This window comes from Balaenoptera ricei, chromosome 7, assembly GCF_028023285.1.
Source record: "Balaenoptera ricei isolate mBalRic1 chromosome 7, mBalRic1.hap2, whole genome shotgun sequence".
NCBI classification, from domain to species: Eukaryota; Metazoa; Chordata; class Mammalia; order Artiodactyla; family Balaenopteridae; genus Balaenoptera; species Balaenoptera ricei.
The window spans coordinates 9,117,736-9,136,632 of NC_082645.1; the positions used below are offsets into that span (position 1 = coordinate 9,117,736).

General features: G+C 48.4%; 1 protein-coding gene across 19 annotated transcripts in view; it reads right to left on the reverse strand.

Moving 5' to 3' along the window:
* Window positions 1-5,429: 5,429 nt before the first annotated feature.
* Window positions 5,430-18,897, reverse strand: part of CLASP1 (cytoplasmic linker associated protein 1) — a 261,428-nt gene continuing 247,960 nt past the window's right edge. For all 19 annotated transcript variants that reach the window (XM_059927669.1, XM_059927668.1, XM_059927673.1 and 16 more), the window contains one exon: window positions 5,430-8,331. In XM_059927669.1, the coding sequence (XP_059783652.1) occupies window positions 8,245-8,331 (87 nt within the window). In that variant the 3' untranslated portion in view covers window positions 5,430-8,244. The remainder of the gene's footprint in view (window positions 8,332-18,897) is intronic.

Here is an 18,897-nt window from a genome sequence, read left to right on the forward strand (position 1 = left end):
TTATCACTGCCTATGTGTCTCTAAAAGATGCATGGTTATTTCGTTTTGGTTATTTTCACCTTAAAAAATTAAGACACTCTACGAATTCTTCTGCGACTTTCTGTTTTCCCTCAAAATGGTTTTCCTAAGAGTGGTCACGTTGATAAACCCAACCTGTCGTTCACTCATTTTCACTTCCGTATCAGATCCCATTATGTGAATGGCCCACTAATTCTTTACCGACCCCCTCCTGGGCCCCCTTGGGCTGTGCCTTTTTTGGGCTTTAGGAACCCTGCCTGCCGGAGTCTTTGCTGGGCTTGTCCAGGGCCTGCCCCACGAGGGGGGCCAATGGGTTGTAAGGTATATGAACCTTCAGTCTTATCGGAGAATGTCAAACTGCTTTCCACATTGGCCGTGCTGCCTCGTAACGTTAGGGCTGATAGAAGCCAAGAGAGATCCCAGTCGGCCCTCTGTCTCTGCAGGTTTCACATCCCTGGACACGGAGGGCCGACTACACAGAAATGGGGACGACAACATGGGAACCCAGGCCCAGCTCTAAGGCCAAGTTCTCTCTCCCCCTTAATTGGTCTAACTGACCACTGAATACAAAGTAATGGCTGATAAACAACAAGGTCCTACTGTAGAGCACAGGGAACTATATTCAATATCCTGTGATAAACCACAATGGAAAAGAATATGAAAAAGAATATATATATGTATAACTGAATCACTTTGCTGTACAGCAGAAATTAACACAACATTGTAAATCAACTAGACTTCAATTAAAAAAAAAAACAAACCCAAAGTAATGGCTTTGCAACGCCAGGCAGTGTCCAGGGCGTCTTTCTTTTTAAGTGATTTACAAATATCCTGTGAGGAAGGTACAGCTGCCGATTGGCATTCTGTCCATTCAGAGGAAGAAACGGAGGCAGGAAGAGGTTAGAAAACGTGCCCAAGATCAAATGAGAGCTGGGATTTGAACCCAGGTGGTATAGCAGTGGCAGCTGCATTCTTAGGTACCATGGCAGGGCTCATCTAGATCATGAGGCACGCCATTGAGATCACGTCCTACTTGGGGAACTGCAAACCAGCCATTCACTCATTTATTCATTCATTCATTTGGCACCAACCACGGGCCAGGCACATGAGTCGAATGTTACGAACACAGAGGGAAATGAGACAGGCCTGGTTTTTGCCCACAGATCTAGGTAAATCAGCCAAATAATTGCACAGATGGATATAAAGTATGTGATGAGCGTTAGGAAGGAAAAGTAAAGGAATGGATTTAGATATTTCTCCAAAGAAGTAATGACCTGGCATTTAAGCTGAGACCTAAAACATCCACAGAAGTTAGCCAAGGGAAGTCTACGTATAGGTGTGTGCGTGTGCGTGTGTGTGTGTGTGTGTGTGCAGAGGGGGTGAGGGGAGGGGTCAGACAGAAGGAGCAGAGATACAAAGGCCCTGAGGCAGGGAAGGTTACTGGGGCGCAGCGACACAGAATGGGGTGAAAGAGGAAGGCGGGGCCGGGCGGGAGGGGGCGGCCTTGTGCGCCATGATCAAGAGTTTGCAACTGTGTCCTAGTGTGTCTGCGTGAGTGTGTGAAGCCACTGCAGGTTTGAAAGCAAAGGGATGATAGACCAGATGGGCATATTTTTACAAAGCAGCCGTGAACTTTGAGGAGGGAGAATAGAAGCGGGAGGGTGAGGGGCAGGAGAGGGTCCAATCAGCCCCTCGTGGGCGGCAGTGCAGGTGCGAGCGGTGGGGAGGGCTGGGCCAGGGGGCGGCCGGGGGGAGGGGAGGGGGAGGGCTCAGGGGGGTCGGAGGTGGGATGCAGAGAACTCGGGCAGGAGTGGAGGATGAGGGAAGGGGCCTGGCGCCAGCATCTGGGCGGGTGAGCTCCCATCTTCCATCCTGGAGAGTAGCAGGTCTGGGGGAGCAGCTCACGCGTCGGTTGTGAAAGACTCCATCTGAGCAGCCCTGATACTCCCGCGTGGAGAAGTCGAGCAGGCCGGGGAGGGGGGTGGGGTGTGTGTGTGAACCTGGAGCCCAGAGGAGATAAATAAAGGTGAACAGTGCACAGCGGGTGTGGAGGGTGCCCAGGAGCAGCTGGAGGCCCGGGACGGGGTGGGGATGGGGGGTGGGGGGGGGAATGGGCGGTCAATAAGCAGGACGGGGGCTTCCCTCGTGGTCCAGTGGTTAAGACTCTGTGTTTCCACTGCTGGGGGCACAGGTTCCATCCCTGGTCGGGGAACTGGATCCCGCGTGCCGAGCGGCGCGGCCAAAAAATAAAAATAAAATAAGCGGGACGTTGGGACAGTCCCCTCCTCTCCCACCTCTTCCAGCCTGCCCATCTCTTACAGACGGAAGGGCACCCGTGAGCTCTGAGGGCGTGTGCTGACCCTTCCCACTGGGAAGGACCGGGGTCTTCAGGGGAGAGACATTCTCTCCATCGTTTGTCCAAACATTTATTGAGCGTCGCCTGTGTCAGAAATTGGGGTAGTCATCATAATAGTAATAATATAAGAATTCCAAGAGCTGGTATTTGTTGAGGGTCGTACGCTAATCCTCATGTGCTCCCACAACCCCTCCCAGTTCCCCACCCCTGGGCTTCTAGAGGAAGAAGCCAAGGTCATCCTAAGCTGGAGTCATTCGGCTAAAGTCATAGACCCTGAAACAGAGCGGGATTCAGGACCCACACTTCCTGCACCCAACTGAGCCCTTCCCCCCTTGCCAGGCCTGGGGAGCAGGACCCCAGGGGGTCCCAGAAATGCTACCATGAGTGTAATGTCAAGCAGCTCAGCAGGCCTGTGACCAGGGACCACCCGAACTTGCTAACGTGAGTCGGGTGGATGGGAAGCAAAACAGAAGCTCAGAGAAGGGACAGAGACACAAGGCGAAACTCTGGTTCAGGCTAGAGCTGGACTTCCTGGGTGTGAATCTCCCCTATGACTCTTGTTAGCTCTGTGGCCCTAGGCAAGTTGCTCAGCCTCTCTGTGCCTCTACTTCCCATCTGCCAAAGGGGAATAATCATAGCACCTACCTCTCAGGGTGGTTACGAGGCTTCAATCAGATAACTCTACAAAGCCTTCCAAGCTCTCCCAGACAGAGGGGTCTGGCGGCCGCGGAGGCAAGAGCCTGAACCGTTGCTGGGGAAGGTGGGATCCCGGAGCTGCGGGGAATCTGCCTGGAACGCTGCCGCTGGAGACGGGCCCGGAGCCCCACCGAATCAACCTCCGGGGCCTCAGCGGGGGCAGCAGGCCCGGCGTCCGTGGAGAGCACTGGTGTGGAAGTATTGTAATGTTTTAAAAATACATAATCTGGGATTAGATGCCGATTCACATGACCTTTGTCCGTTCTCGCCTGGAGCCACTGAAGCAGGAGTGAATAAATACCGGAGATGGAGAGGCCCCGCCCTGAGCAGGGAGTTTTATGCCCCGAGGGGCCGTATGTCCCCTTTGCCCGAGACGCTCGGCTTTCCCTCTGCTCACGGCACCCCGCTTCCCCTTCAGAAGTCCTGGTCTGGATGCTGAACTGGAAATGGCAGGGATGGTCTGGCTGAGGTTCCCGAAGCCCAGCGCTGTTTCCTGTAACAGCTTGCTTCAAGGAGCATCCCGAAGCTGAGGACCAAACCGCCTGCCGTGCTTTACGTGGAATGGAATGTTCTACGATGGTTCTCCAACGGCGCAGCCTGTCAGCATCAGCAGCACCCGGGAACTGGTTAGAAATGCCCATCCCCCGGCCACACCCCAGCCCTACAGAATCAGCAACACCAGGGCGAGACTCCGCCTTCCGCTCCACCAGCTCCCCAGGGGATTCTGAGGTGCCCCCTGGAAAGTCAGGAAGGATGTGTGAAGCGTGGGGAGGAGCCTGGGGTCTGGCCCCGAGTCCCTTCACCCCCATCTAGCTGGTGCTCTGCCCGGCTCTCAACTTCCCCACCTGGAAAGGGGACATGAGGGCAAGTTCCTCACCTGTATCTCAGGATTGGTATGAAAATCAGAAAGCTGCCACGGGGCTTCCCTGGTGGCGCAGTGGTTAAGAATCCGCCTGCCAATGCAGGGAACGTGGGTTGGAGCCCTGGTCCAGAAAGATCCCACATGCCGCGGAGCAACTAAGCCCGTGGGCTACAACTGAGCCTGCGCTCTAGAGCCCGCGAGCCACAACTACTGAGCCCGCGCCTAGAGCCTGAGCTCCGCAACGACAGAAGCCACCGCGATGAGAAGCCCGCACAGTGCAAGGAAGAGTGTCCCCCGCTCGCCGCAACTAGAGAAAGACCACGTGCAGCTGCGAAGACCCAACGCACCCAAAGATAAAAACTAATTAAAAAAAAAAAACTGCCACGCATGAGAGTACTTCAGAAGTCTAAGTGCCTCGCCCATGATGCTATTTAATGCTGCCTGTCAGCTGCTGCCCCTCCTCCCCACCCCCTCCCCTCATGACCCAAGCACGTCAAGAGCAGTGGTCTGTAGGCAGTTTTCACCTTGGAACCCCTGCACAGCTGCAGCGAGTCCTGCAACCTTTACAACTGAGTGCGAAACTGTGAGTGGAAAGGGGCGCCTTCCGGAGAGAAGACCGTTCAGATCCCCCGGAGTCAAGCCCCGCTGCTGTGGTGGGCATCTCCCTCCCCCCCCCCCCCCAACACACACACACAGCCATCAGCAGGGGCTTCCTGGCCGCCCTGGGATAAGGAGGACAGTGGTGGCTGGAGGTAGAGACCCCAGTAGAGAGAGTGCACCGCCAGCCCCGCCTGAGCGCGGCACATCCACGGGGGCTTCCGCGTCTGCTCCGGGGTAACGGGTGGACCGCGCGCCAGGCCCGGAGGCGGGGTGGGGTGGTGACAGCCTCGCACGCGTGTGTCTCCCTCACCCACAGCAGGAGGCAGGGCCGCGGCTTCACCCACATCACCCGCGGCCCCTCCCAGCACCTCCACGAGGTCCGTCTCACTCCGGTTTCTCCGTGAGAACACTGGCCCGAGGGGGTGAGGGGGGCAGCCGGGATTTGAACCCAGCCTCTGTGATCACGCCGAGCTCACGTGTCAAACGGGCAGGAGGAGGTGAGCCACGGGGGAAAGGGGCTCAAGGTCACCAGGCAGGGATACTGAGATGCCTCACGGAACGCGACGGAAGAGTCAAAATCGTTCCGAAAGCAAAAGTAAGGCTCCAAAGAGGCGGCCCAGCGCCCCTGGGGGCCGTGCACGGGTTCCTTGCAGACCAGCTCCACGGCGGCGTGGCTCGCCAGGCCCTTCCCCTTCCCCCAGGCTCCATCCTGACAGCCGCCTGATCTGGGCCCCGGGCCCCCTGCAGTCCGACCTGCTGACCTCACGAGCGCCTCCATGTAGGCCCGCGATCCTTCAGAAATGTAGCCTCGTTCTGCCGTCACAGAGACGGGATAAGCTACCTACAAGGCACCGTGACCAAAAAAACAACAACAACAAACCACTCGGACGTCGGAAACTGAATTAAGTCTCATTTATTCTAGAGCAAACTCAAAAGGGTTTTTTTTTCTTGTTTTCTTTTTTAGCAAATCCTAGCACATTATTAACAACAACAAAAAATCTGTACATTTGCCATGATACACTTGAAAGTGAAACAAATAAGATATAAATACAGATATGGATGTAACATGAAAAAGCCCAAAAAAACCAAAAACCAAAAACCAAAACCAAAAACCCAACCTGGGGGTGTGGGGACCATGCGTGTGAACAGTGCTGACAAAACTATTTTGGTGGCTGATATTTTTCAGAGCAGTTTTTTCATCTCCAAATATCATGGTTAGCAATGTCCTGGTGGGATTCTACAAAGTTCTTATTTGCTGTTCTTTAACGTGTAATATTATGCTTGATAAATTAAGGGTGGTGGGGCAAGAAAAAGATTCAGGAGACGGATCAGGTGCAGCTGCATGACTGAGAAGCTAGTGGGGCCGTGGCGGGCGGCCCGTGGCTGCAGTGGCCCCAGGAAGGCCACGCGCCTCCCCCTGGGCCTCAGCAGCGAGAGGGGAAGCAGGAGCCCGGCGATCTGGCCCCAGCGGTGGCGTCGGGGCTTTTCGGGGCCCTGGACAGTCAGGCCAAGGGGGGGAGGCGGACCGAGTCTCCGGTGCTCTGTTCGCCTGTGTTCTGCCGTTTCATCCAAACAGGACGCCTGCAGGGAGGCGGCGAGGCAGGGCAGCTGCAGCTGTCGGTCGGGAGCGCGTGGCTCCCGCTGGGTCGGGACATCAAGGCTGGGCAAGTGACATTCAAGGCTAGCCCTTTGTGAGCGCCAGGAGGACGCGCGCGGCCACGTTCAAGGTCGTTCCCGAGCGCGGGCGGGGCCGCGGCCACCTGGGCGTCCACGAGCTGAAGGAGAGAGGCCTTTCCACACGCGCTCGCCAGGAAGGACTCGGAAATAACCTGGCGGAACACAGGTGCTGCCCCAGAGGGGTCATCAGACGCTGACGATGGCAGAGGGCAAGAAAGCGACCCCGCGAGTGACGTAAGAACAAACAGCAATGGACGTAAGGCCTGCTCCTGCTAGGTTCCGAGCCGAAAAGAAGCCAATAACGTTAGACCACGTAAAGCGCGCCCCCGAAGTTCCCTCAAGGGCAGCAGCGCGGGCCCTCCCGCACGTGCAGGATACCCGCTACGCGCACGCAGCGCGCACGCAGCGCGCGCACGCAGCACGCACGCGCACGCAGTGAAGGCGCCCCGGCCTCGCTGCTCCCCGACCTCCGTTTTCAGTGCCTATTTCCGCATAAAGTTATCTGAAGTCGATTCGGAATGAAAACAAGCTACGTGCGGGGCTGTGCAGCTCAGGGCTGAGAGCCACACAGCCTGGCAGCTGCGGGGACTGGGCGCCAGAGCAGCAAACACCTCATTAACAATATGGAAAAGTCAGTTCCGTTTACAGGGGCTACGGTGGAATCTAAGAGACGACAGCCGCCTTCCTGACCGCACTGAGCTTCCATTTGGCTTGAAGCCTTTACTCCAAACTTTGTTAACCAGAGTCCTGATCTTGAGTTGCTTTCACTGAAGCAGTGAAACCCTCAAGAAGAAATTTTAAAGGGGTAAGTTTCTCACTGAAGAATCTGACTCTAAACCTGTGTTTCCAATCCTGTTTTTCTGCGATCCGCCACACACCACAGTTACATTTTCCTTAAAACCATGATTCTCTCAACAGAGGATAAAGCAAGTACTTCAGTCCATAAAATTAAAAAAAAAAAAAAAGATCCTGATAGCTGGTCTCTCTAGATTTTTCTTTAATCTCAATCCCAAATTAAACAGAGAATTCAAAACTGAGATGGCAGGGCTGCCATTTACCAGACTAACCGAGACCATCTTAGAATCGAGCCGCTCAGGCGCGGGTTGGGGAAGGGAAGCGAGGGGGCCCTAAATCTGCACCACCAGGGGCCAGGGTCACGGGGGGGAAGCGCTGTTAAATAGTGTTTCCCAGGATCTCGGCAGTAAAACGAGCAGCTTCTCCGGTATCTTCGACGCAGCACGAAGGGCCATTTCAAGCACACGCTAACCAAGGCTGTCGATTTACCTTGATTTTTGTGTTTGGGTTTCACCTCTAAGAAGTCTCTCAAGTGGCAGCTCTGGGGCAGGGGCGGCATCGGTGGGGTTGCTCAGAGGGGCAGAAGCCCGTCCTGGAAGGAGACCGCGCAGGGCGTCAGCCTCCAGTCCGGAGACGGTGAGCACGATACCACGTGTTCGTTAAAAGGCCATCTTCAGGCTTTTCTCCCACTTCTTGCCAAGACTTGATTCATGTTCTTAGTAGGTCTCAAAACACAACTCACAACGTACAAACCCTTTCATGGTGTCAGTTGTGGAAGGCGTGGAAGGCGTGGGGCTTTGCCCCACACAGGCCACGTCCAGAAGCAAGGAGGCCGAGATGAAAGAGAAACACAACTTAACCCAACCTCCTCCAATCTTATTAACTGAAGAGAAAATGCTACTTTCTACCAGGTATCGGCTAGAGAGCTCTGATTTTTAAAAACTGCACCCCACACACACGGTTTTGCGACCTCAGCAGGCTGGACGAGACGGTTTAAGTATGGCTCTTCTTTTCTTACTCCTTTTGTTTTGTTTTGTAGGAAGATGCAATGCAGGCCTTGCTTCCTTTACATTCAATACCAGTATGATTCTACACAAAAGCTGGAAGGGATCAAAATACTGATTGTAATAAATATTTGCGGGCCTCCTGGTACTGACTGGGCAGCCGATGGCGGGGAGGGGGAGTTCTCTGAGAGGCACCACCGATGGCTTCCAGGGCTACACGGGGCTCTGGCGCCACGTTAGCTGTGCGTGGAGACGTCGGATGAGGAACTGCTGTTGCTGTTTGTGGTCTGCGCCCTCTTTATGTATAAGTTGAGCAGCTTCATCTGCAAGGAGAAGATACAGACGGGTGAGCAGGACGAAGAAATCAGAGAGCAGGAAAGAACACCCAGGTGCCAACAGAACAGCATATCCCTTAGTGGAGAAATTCACTGCACAGACAGTTACTGAGTGCCCACCACTGGTCCAAGCCACCTGCCCGGGGCCAGGGCCACCGCGACTGGGAGGTCAGACTAGAGGAGGGGGCGCGAGGGGTTATCACGATAAGAGGGAAACGTGTTACCACGAGGTGGGCCTCAGGGCTGCAGATCCACACGCTTCAGGGGCGAGGCAGCCACTGGCTCCACCCAAGCCAGCGGGAAGAGAGGGTGCAAGCCACACTCCGTCGGCACGAAGAAGCAAGCCAAGGTCAGAGGTCAAGTCTTCTAACCCTCACACGTGTGCAGAAGCTGCTCCTTCCCCGCCGCACACCTCCCGAGGCGCGTGGAAGCCGAGGCCGCCCCCATCTGCCCCCCCCCGGCCTTCCCGCACCCCGGGCCCCCGCCCCGCCCACTGTGGCTCGGCACAGGCACCTCCTGCTGCAGGGAGCAGTGGGCTGGATCTTTCCAGCAAGACTCAGCTTCCCTGAGGCCAGATGCTGCGTCACTGAACAACGTGCCCTCAGTCAGGCACGGTGCTGCACGGCCAAAGGGCTTCCAAGCCTGACATCCCATTTGGTTCTAACTCAAGCCCCTTGGACCCTCAAAATACCTAAAGCACCATGTAACACGGTAGGTTCTTAAATATTTGCTGAATGCCACTAACTTCATATGTTGATAGTGTGCCTGAACATATTAAGAATTAAAAGAAACAGGTATGTGTAGAAGCAGAGTGCCCATAAAAATCTATGCAACACACAACTGGTAAGATTAAGGGAATATTTGCTACCCACGGCTCTTTAGCTGCTGTCTCTGAACAGGCTGTGAGGCCAAGTATAAGCCTGCCTAGGGAGGAGCGGCTGGTCCCCGGGGAGCCCACGAAGAGACGCTCCGAGCGGAGCGTGTGGCACAGGAGAAAGCGGGGCCCTCGGATGACGGGTGGGAACAGGACCAGCAACCAGCAGAGCCCCCGTGAGGCAGTGTCTCCCTGACCCCCAGCAAGGCGCGCTCAGTCACATGGCCGTGGAGCTCGGGACGCGCAGCTGGCAGAGGGCTTTGCCCGAGCGTCTTCACGCAGCAGCCCACCGGGGGTCCCCCCCAGATCGGGACCTGTAACGCCTCTTACTCTTTCCAGCTGCAGGGAGTGTGTCGGGAATTTACGCTACGTATCCCAGTCTGTTTTTCATCCCACACCTTTCAAACTCTGAAACCTTTCAATAGAACAGTCAGTGTGGTGATCAAAGTGCCATCATTGGACCTCCCTGGTGGCGCAGTGGTTAAGAATCCACCTGCCAATGCAGGGGCACGGGTTCAGTCCCTGGCCCGGGAAGATCCCACATGCCGCGGAGCAACTGAGCCCATGCGCCACAATTACTGAGCCCGCGTGCCACAACTACTGAAGCCCACGCACCTAGAGCCCGCGCCCTGCAACAAGAGAAGCCACCACAATGAGAAGCCCGCGTGCAACAACGAAGACCCAACGCAGCCAAAAATAAAATAAATAAATTTATTAAAAAGAAAAACAAAACCCAAAACCCAAAGTGCCATCATTTTACACAAGGTTCCTAATACTCTAAGGCTCAGGAGGATATGACCAGGGCCAACCAGGTGCAAGGGAAGCCGCGGTACATTCTTCAAAGCACTGGCCTGAGGCTCAACGGGTCCAGCAGAATTCTAGGACCAACTCCGACACTAACTAGTTCTGCGACCTCAGGCAAACATTTCTTGAGCCTCGACTTTCCCACCTGCAAAATGCAGAGCAGTGACACTTGCAAGGTGCTTCCTGCAGCTCCCTGCTCGGAGAACGTGTCCTCTGAGCGCCCCACTCCTACTCCTACCTGAGCTGTTCACGCTGTTCCTCCCTGCACTCCACTCCTTCCCTCCCTGTGCAGCTCCCCGATCCTGCCAAGCCCAGCCCAATCGAGTCCCACTTCCTCCAGGCCCCTGACCCAGCAATCAGAGCCCGTCCCACCGTGTCCACTGGTCACTCCTGGGCAGCTGTACAAGTTTCCTCATGTGTCAGTCCTGTCAGGGCAGGACGAGTTCTTGCTCTTCCCATGTGCCTTAGCATAGTGTGCTGAAGACAGCAGGTTCCTAACATGTACTTGTTGAATCAAAAGAGTTTTTTTTTTGATACATCTTATTGGAGTATAATTGCTTTACAATGCTATGTTAGTTTCTGCTGTACACCAAAGTGAATCAGCCATATGCATACATATGTCCCCATATCCCCTCCCTCTTGAGCCTCCCTCCCACCCTCCCCAATCCCACCCCTCTAGGTCATCGCAAAGCACTGAGCTGATCTCCCTGTACTATGCCGCTGCTTCCCACTACAGTTTTTAAAGAAGAAAAAAGTGACCTAGAAAACAGGATAGTTACATTTCTATGAAAGCCTGGTTAAAAATGAGCTGCTAAACATTGCTAATAGTTATTTACAACTCAGAACCCCTATTGTATCTACCTAGTCAAGTCTAGAACATAATTGCAAGTACAAGGAAAAGATGACGGTAACAGAGTGAATGATGTGTATATGTTCAACGGTTTATAAGCTTTACACTGATTATCACATTTGGGCCTCAAAACAATCCTTTGAGGTAGGCAGAACAGGTTCTCCTATTTTACAAATGAAAAGGCCAGGGTTCAGAAAGCTTGCTCAATGGGCTGGTATAAATTCAAATTAGAGGATTATAACTTTAGGATGTCAAATGTAATCCACAAAGAAAACAGGTATAGAATATACACAAAAGGAAATGAGAAGGGAATTAAAACGTTTCAGTACAAAAAGCAAACAAACACAAAACAGTAGTGTAGAAAATGAGGGACAAAAAAGCTATAAGGCACGTAGAAAACAAATACCAAGATGACAGAAATCTCTTCCTTATCAGTAATTGCTTTAAATGTGAATGAGTTAAATTCTCCAATCAAAAGACAGAGATTGGCAAAATGGATAAAAAGAAAACCATGATTCAACTATATGTTGTCTACTAGAGACTCACTTTAGATCCAAAGACACAAATAGGTTGAAAGTGAAAGAATGGAAAAGGATATTCCATGCAAACAGTAACCAAGAGTACGGGGTAGCTACACTAATATCAGACAAAATACAGTTTAAATCAAAAAAGGTTACAAGAAACAGGTGGACATTACACAATAAAAGAGCAATACAGCAAGAAAATTTAATATTTATAATTACACATCTAAGAACATGCCATCAAAATATATGAAGCAAAAACTGACAGCATGGAAGGGAGAAATAGTTTTATAGTAATAGTTGGGAGACTTCAATATTCCACTCTAGAGGACTTGAACAACACAATAAATCAACTAGATCTAAAAGACATATGCAAAACACTCTACCCAAGAATACACATTCTTCTCAAGTGCACATGAGACCTTCCCAAGATAGACCATATGTTAGGCCACAGATTAAGCCTCGATACATTTTAAAAGATAAATATGATACAAAGTACCTTTTCTGACCACAACAGATGAACTCAGAAATCAGTAACAGAAAGAAAACTGAAAAATTCACAAATTTGTGGAAATTGAACAGCACACTCCTAAACAACCAATGGGTTAAAGAAGAAATCACAAAGGAAATAGGAAAATATCTTGAGACAGATGAAAATGAAAACACAACATACCAAAAATTATGGGATGCAGCAAAAGCAGTGCAAAGAGAGAAATTCATAGCTATATAAAAAAGAAGGAAGATTTGTATCAACAACCTAACTTTATATATCTTAACAAACTAGAAAAAGAGTAATAAATTAAAACCCCAAGCTAGCAGAAGGAAGAAGATAATAAAGATTAGAGCAGAGATAAATGAAACAAACAAAAAATAGAGGTAACAAAACCAAAACTTGGTTCTTGAAAAAAAAAAAACAACAAAATTGACAAACCTTTAGCTAAGTTAACTAACAAAAAAAGAGAGAAGACTCAAACTGTTAAAATCAGAAACAAACGTGGGGACATTATGATTGATTCTACAGAAATCAAAAAGATCATGAGAATACTATGAGTAATTGTACACCAACAAATTAGGTAACTTAGATGAAATGGACAAACTCCTAGAAACACAAAACCTACCAAGAAGAAAAGAGAAACCTGAACAGACCCATAACTAGTAAAGAGATTGAATCAGTTATCAAAAATCTGAAAAAGAAAAGCCCCTGACCAGGTGGCTTCATTGGTGAATTCTACCAACATTTAGAGAACTAACACAATCCTTCTCAATTTTTTCTAGAAAACTGAAGAGGAAGGAACACTTCTGAATTCATGCTATGAGGTCAGCATTCTCCTGAAATCAAAGCCAGATGAAGACATAACAAGAAAACTACAGCTCAATAGCCCTTATGAACACTGATGCAAAAATCCTCAAGAAAAGACTGGCAAACCAGATTCAACAGCACATTAAGAGGCTTTAATACCATGACCAAGTGGGATTTATTCCTGAAATGCAAGGATGGTTCAACATACAAACATTGATAAATATAATACACCACATTCACAGAATGAAGGAGAAAACAAAAACAAAAAAAAAAACCCCCAGGGACTTCCCTGGTGGCGCAGTGGTTAAGAATCCGCCTGCCAATGCAAGGGACATGGGTTCGAGCCCTGGTCCGGGAAGATCCCACGTGCCTCGGAGCAACTAAGCCCATGTGCCACAACTACTGAGCCTGCGCTCTAGAGCCCGTGAGCCACAACTACTGAAGCCCGCGTGCCTAGAGCCTGTGCTCCGCAACAAGAGAAGCCACTGCAATGAGAAGCCCGTGCACCGCAATGAAGAGTAGCCCCCGCTCGCTGCAACTAGAGAAAGCCTGCGTGCAGCAACGAAGACCCAACGTAGCCAAAAATAAATAAATAAATAAATAAAAATTAAAAACAAACAAACAGAAACCAAAGGATCATCTCAATTGATGCAGAAAAAGTATTTGGCAAAATTCAATATCTTTTCATGATGAAAATACCAAACAAACTAGGAATAGAAGAAAAGTATAGGCATACTTTGTTTTATTGTGCTTCACTTTAATATACTTCACAGATACTGTGTTTTTTTCCCCAAATTGAAGGTCTGTGAACACCCTGCATCAAGCAAGTCCATCAGTGCCACTTTCCAACAGCATGGCTCCCTTCATGTCACTGTCCCATTTTGGTAATTCTCACAATTATTTCAGACTTTTTCATTACTATTATACTTCTTACGGTGATTTGTGGTCAGTGTTCTTTGATGTTACGACTATAGTTGTTTGGGGTGCCACGAACCACGCCCATATGTAAAGACAGCAAATGTCATCCACAGATGTGTGTGTTCTGACTGCGCGAGAGACCCACCATTCCCGGGTCTCTCTCCCTGTACTTGCACCTCCCTAGTCCCTGAGACACAACGATATTGAAATTAGGCCAATTAATAACCCTACAGTGGCCTGAAGTGTTCAAGTGAAAGAGCTGCACTTCTCTCACTCTAAATCAAAAGCTAGAAATGCTTAGGCGTAGTGAGGAAGGCATGTTGAAAGCTGAGACAGGCCAAGAGCTAGGCCTCTTGTGCCACAGTTAGCCAAGCTGTGAATGCAAAGGAAAAGTTCTTGAGAGAAACTGGAAGTGCTGCTGCAGTGAACACACGAATGATAAGAAAGCAAAACAGCCTTACTGCTGATATGGAGGAAGTTTTAGTGGTCTGTACAGAAGATCAAACCAGCCACAACATTCCCTGAAGCCCAAACCTATTACAGACCAAGGGCCTAACTCTCTCCCATTCTAGGAAGGCTGAGAGAGATGAGGAAGCTGCAGGAAAAAAGTCTGATGCTGGCAGACGTTGGTTCATGAGGTTTAAGGAAAGAAGCCGCCTGCATAACATAAAAGTGCCAGGTGAAGCAGCAAGTGCTGATGTAGAAGCTGCAGCAAGTTATCCAGAGGATCTGGCTAAGATAGTTAATGAAGGTGGCTACACTAACCAACAGATTTTCAATGTAGGCAAAACAGCCTTATAATGGAAGAAGACGCCATCTAGGACTTTCAGAGCCAGAGAGGAGAAGCCAATGCCTGGCTTCAAAGCTTCAAAGGACAGACTGACTCTCGTTAGGAGCTAATGCAGCTGGTGACTTTAAGTTCATCTGCCATTCTGAAAATCCCAGGGCTCCTAAGAATTATGCTCAACCTACTCTGCCTGTGCTCCGTAAATGCAACAACAAAGCCTGGATGACAGCACAGGTTTACAACAAGATTGAGTATTTTAAGCCCACTGCTGAGACCTACAGCTCAGAAAAAAAGATTCCTTTCAAAACATTACTGTTTATTGACAGGGTATCTGGTCACCCAAGAGCTCTGATGAAGATGTACAACAAGATTAATGTTGTTTTCATGCCTGCTAACACAACACCCATTCTGCAGCCCACGGATCAAGGATAATTCTGACTTTCAAGTCTTACTATTTAAGAAATACATTTCATAAGGCGATCGCTGCCATAGTGCTTCCTCTGATGGATCTGGGCAAAGTCAACTGTAAACCTCCTGGAAAGGATTCAGCACCCTAGGTGCCATGAAGAACATTTCTGATTCACAGGAACAGGCCAAAATACCAACATCAACAGGAGTTTGGAAGAAGTTGATTCCAACCCTCCTGGACGCCTTTGAGGGGTTCAAGAGTTCAGGGGAGGAAGGAACTGCAGATGTGGTGGAAACAGCAGGAGAACTAGAATTAGAAGTGGAGCCTGAAGATGGGACTGAATTGATGAAATCTCATGATAAAACATTAGTGCATGTGGAGTTGCTTCTTACAGATGAGCAAAGAAAGTGGTTTCTTTTTTTTTTTTCTTTCAAAGCAAAATTAATTTTAATGAGTTTTTAAAAAAAGAAATACAAACCATGAAATACCTCTCTAAAGGAATGGGGAGGGTGTCATGAAATCCAAGAAACAGGGAATTGTATCTTCAGAATCCTTGGGAAATTCTGGCTGCCTGATGACTCTGGGGAAGTTGCCTGACTCTGGAAGAGGCAAAGGTTTTGTTTGTTTGTTTGTTTTTGGTAGAGGAGTTGGTGAAATACTTTAAACTGTTCTGCACTCATCTCCAAAGTCTGCATTTTACATCTTGTCCAGAAATTCAGTCTTAGTTTGTAACGGCATGTATGTGTAAAGGTGCTTTTAACAACAGGAATGTTTAGTGCGGTGTAGAAAGTCTTTTGAGCCAAATCCTGCCTTCAGTGTGCACTTAAGTTTCCATTAAAGGAGAGTGGCAACTGAGCTTGTAGAGCTGAGGGTAAAATTTGAATTCTGCTGTAGATCAGAGTATTAGGAGCTGGGATATTGAGTTTCACTTTCCCCCATGCTGACATTGACTTTCCTCTGGAGAATCACCAACTAGTGAGATCTAGCTCAGTTGCACGATTTCTTAATTTTTTCTCCACTAACCCAAATCCAGAGATACAGATCCGGAGCTTAGGGGGATCTCATGTGAAAGTGGTGTCTTGAGACGGAATCTACTCCTGGTGAAGATACTGTGAAGACCGGTGAAATGACAACCAAGGATTTAGAATATTACACAGACTTACTTGATAAAGCAGTGGCAGGTTCGAGAGGACTGACTTCGATGTTGAAAGAAATTCTACTGTGGGTAAAATGCTATCAAACAGCATTGCTGCAACAGAGAAATTGTGAAGAGTCGATTGATTCGGCAAACTTCACTGTTGTCTTATTTTAGGAAACTGCTGCGGCCACCTTCAACTTCAGCAGCCACTGCCCTGATCAGTCAACAGCATCAACACTGAGGCCAGACCCTCCACCAGCAAAAAGATTATGACTCGGTGAAGGCTCAGATGATGGCTAGCATTATTTAGCAATAACTTTTTTTAAATTAAGGTAGGTATATTGACTTTTTTTAGACATAATGCTATTGCACACTTAACAGACTACAGTATAGTAAAGACATAACTTTTATATGTACTGGGAAAACAAAAAATTTGTGTGACTTGTTTCATTGCGATATTCGCTTTACTGCAGTGATCTGGACCCGAATCCGCACTCTCTCCGAGGCTGCCTGTATCTCAACATATCAAAAGCTAGATACGAAAAGCACACTGTGAACATTATGCTCGACGGTAAAAGACTGAAAACTTTTCCTTTAAGATGAGGAACAAGGATGCCTACTTTCACCATTTCTATTGATATAGTACGTAAGTTCCAGCCAGAGCAATTAGGCAGGAAAAGAAAAAAAAAACAGGCATCCACGTTGGAAAGGAAGAAGCAAGGTTACCTTTGTTCATAGATGACATACAGTTTACCCTTGAGCAACACAGGTTTGAACTGTGCAGGTCCACTTATACAGGGATTTTTTTCAACACACACAGCACTACAACATCTGCGGTCAGTTGGCTACACAGAAGTGGAACCACAGGTACGGGACTTGAGCATCTGCAGAGTTTGTTATCTATGGAAATCCCAGTGGATACCAAGGGACGACTGTGATCGCACAGGTATAAAATCCTAAAGATTCTACAAAAAAACATTAAGACTAATAAAAGAATTCAGCAAAGTAGCAGAATACAAAATCAGTGAGCAAAATTCAACTGCATTTCTGTACACTAAAAAGGAAAAATCCGGGCTTCCCTGGTGGCGCAGTGGTTAAGGATCTGCCTGCCAATGCAGGGGACATGGGTTCGATCCCTGGTCTGGGAAGGTCCCACATGCTGTGGAGCAACTAAGCCGGTGCGCCACAACTACTGAGCCAGCGCTCTAGAGCCCGTGCTCCGCAACAAGTGAAGGCACTGCGATGAGAAGCCCGCGCACCCTCAACAAAGAGTAACCCCCGCTCGCTGCAACTAAAGAAAGCCCGCGTGCTGCAACGAAGACCCAACACAGCCAATAAATAAATAAATAAATATTTTTTTTTAAAAAAAGAAAAATCCAAAAAGGAAGTTAAGGAAACAACTCCATTTACAATAGCATCAAAAAGAATAAAATACTTAGGAATTAACTTAACCAAGGAAGTAAAGAATTGTACAATAAAACTACAAAATGTTACTGAAAGGAATTAAAAACACAAAAAGACATCCAATGTGGTGTACAACATGGTAACTATAGTAAATAATACTGTATTGTATATTTGAAGGTCACTAACAGAGTAGATCTTAAAATTTCTCATCACAAGAAATAAATTGTGTAGCTGTGTGTGATGACAGATGTTACCTAGACTTACCGTGGTGATCATTTTGCAGTATAAATAAATATCAAATCATTACGTTGTACACCTGAAACTAATGTAATTTCATGTTTATTATATCTCAATTTAAAAAACTAAAAACAAACAACTCATCACAGTATGGAGGTTTAAAAAAAAAAAAAAAAAAAGACATCCCGTGTTCATGGATTGGAAGTCAATACTGTTAGGATGTCAATACTACCCAAAGCTATCTATAGATTCAATGAAACCCCTATCAAAATTCCAATGAGGTTCTCTGAAGAAACAGAAGGTCTTTTCAACAAATGGTATTGGAAAAACTGAATATCCACACACAAAAGAATGAAGTTGGACCCTTACCTAATACCATACACAAAAATTAACTCAAAATGGATCAGAGACCTGCATTAAAAGCTAAAATTTTAGAACTGTTAGAAGAAAACACAGGGCAAAAGCTGCACAACATTGGGTTTGGCAATGGTTATTGAATATGACACCAAAAGCACAGGCAAAAAAATAATAGACAAATTGGATTTCACGAAAATCAAAAAAATTTTGTGCATCAAAGGTCAAGGGATTAATATCCAGAATATACAGAGAACTTCTATAACTCAACAATAACAAAAAAACAAACAACATAATTCAAAAATGGGCAAAGGACTTGAATAGACATTTCCCTGAAGAAGATATACAACTGGCCAACAAGCATATGAAAAGATGCTCAACATCACCAATCATTAGGGAGATGCAAATCAAAACTACAATGAGATATCGCCTCACACCACCGTGAGGATGGCTATTATCAAAAAAGAAGAGAAAATAACCAGTGCTGGCGAGGATGTGGAGAAACTGAAACCCTTGTGCGTTGGTGGTGGGAATGTGAAATGGTGCAGCTGCTGTGGCAAACAGTTTGGTAGTTATCATATGATCCTGCAACTCCACTCCTGGATATATACCCAAGAGAATTGAAAGTGGGGTCTCAAAGAGGTATCTGTACCACCATGTTCATAGCAGCATTACTCGTAATAGCCAACAAGTGGAAAGAGCCCACAAGGCCATTACCAAGAAATGGATAAGCAAAATGCTGCAGGTACATTCAATGAACTGTTATTTAGCCTTAAAAAGAAGGGAAGGGGCTTCCCTGGTGGCGCAGTGGTTAAGAACCCGCCTGCCAATGCAGGGGACACGGGTTCGAGCCCTGGTCCGGGAAGATCCCACATGCCGTGGAGCAACTGAGCCCGTGCGCCACAACTACTGAGCCTGTGCTCTAGAGCCCGTGAGCCACAACTACTGAGCCCGCGTG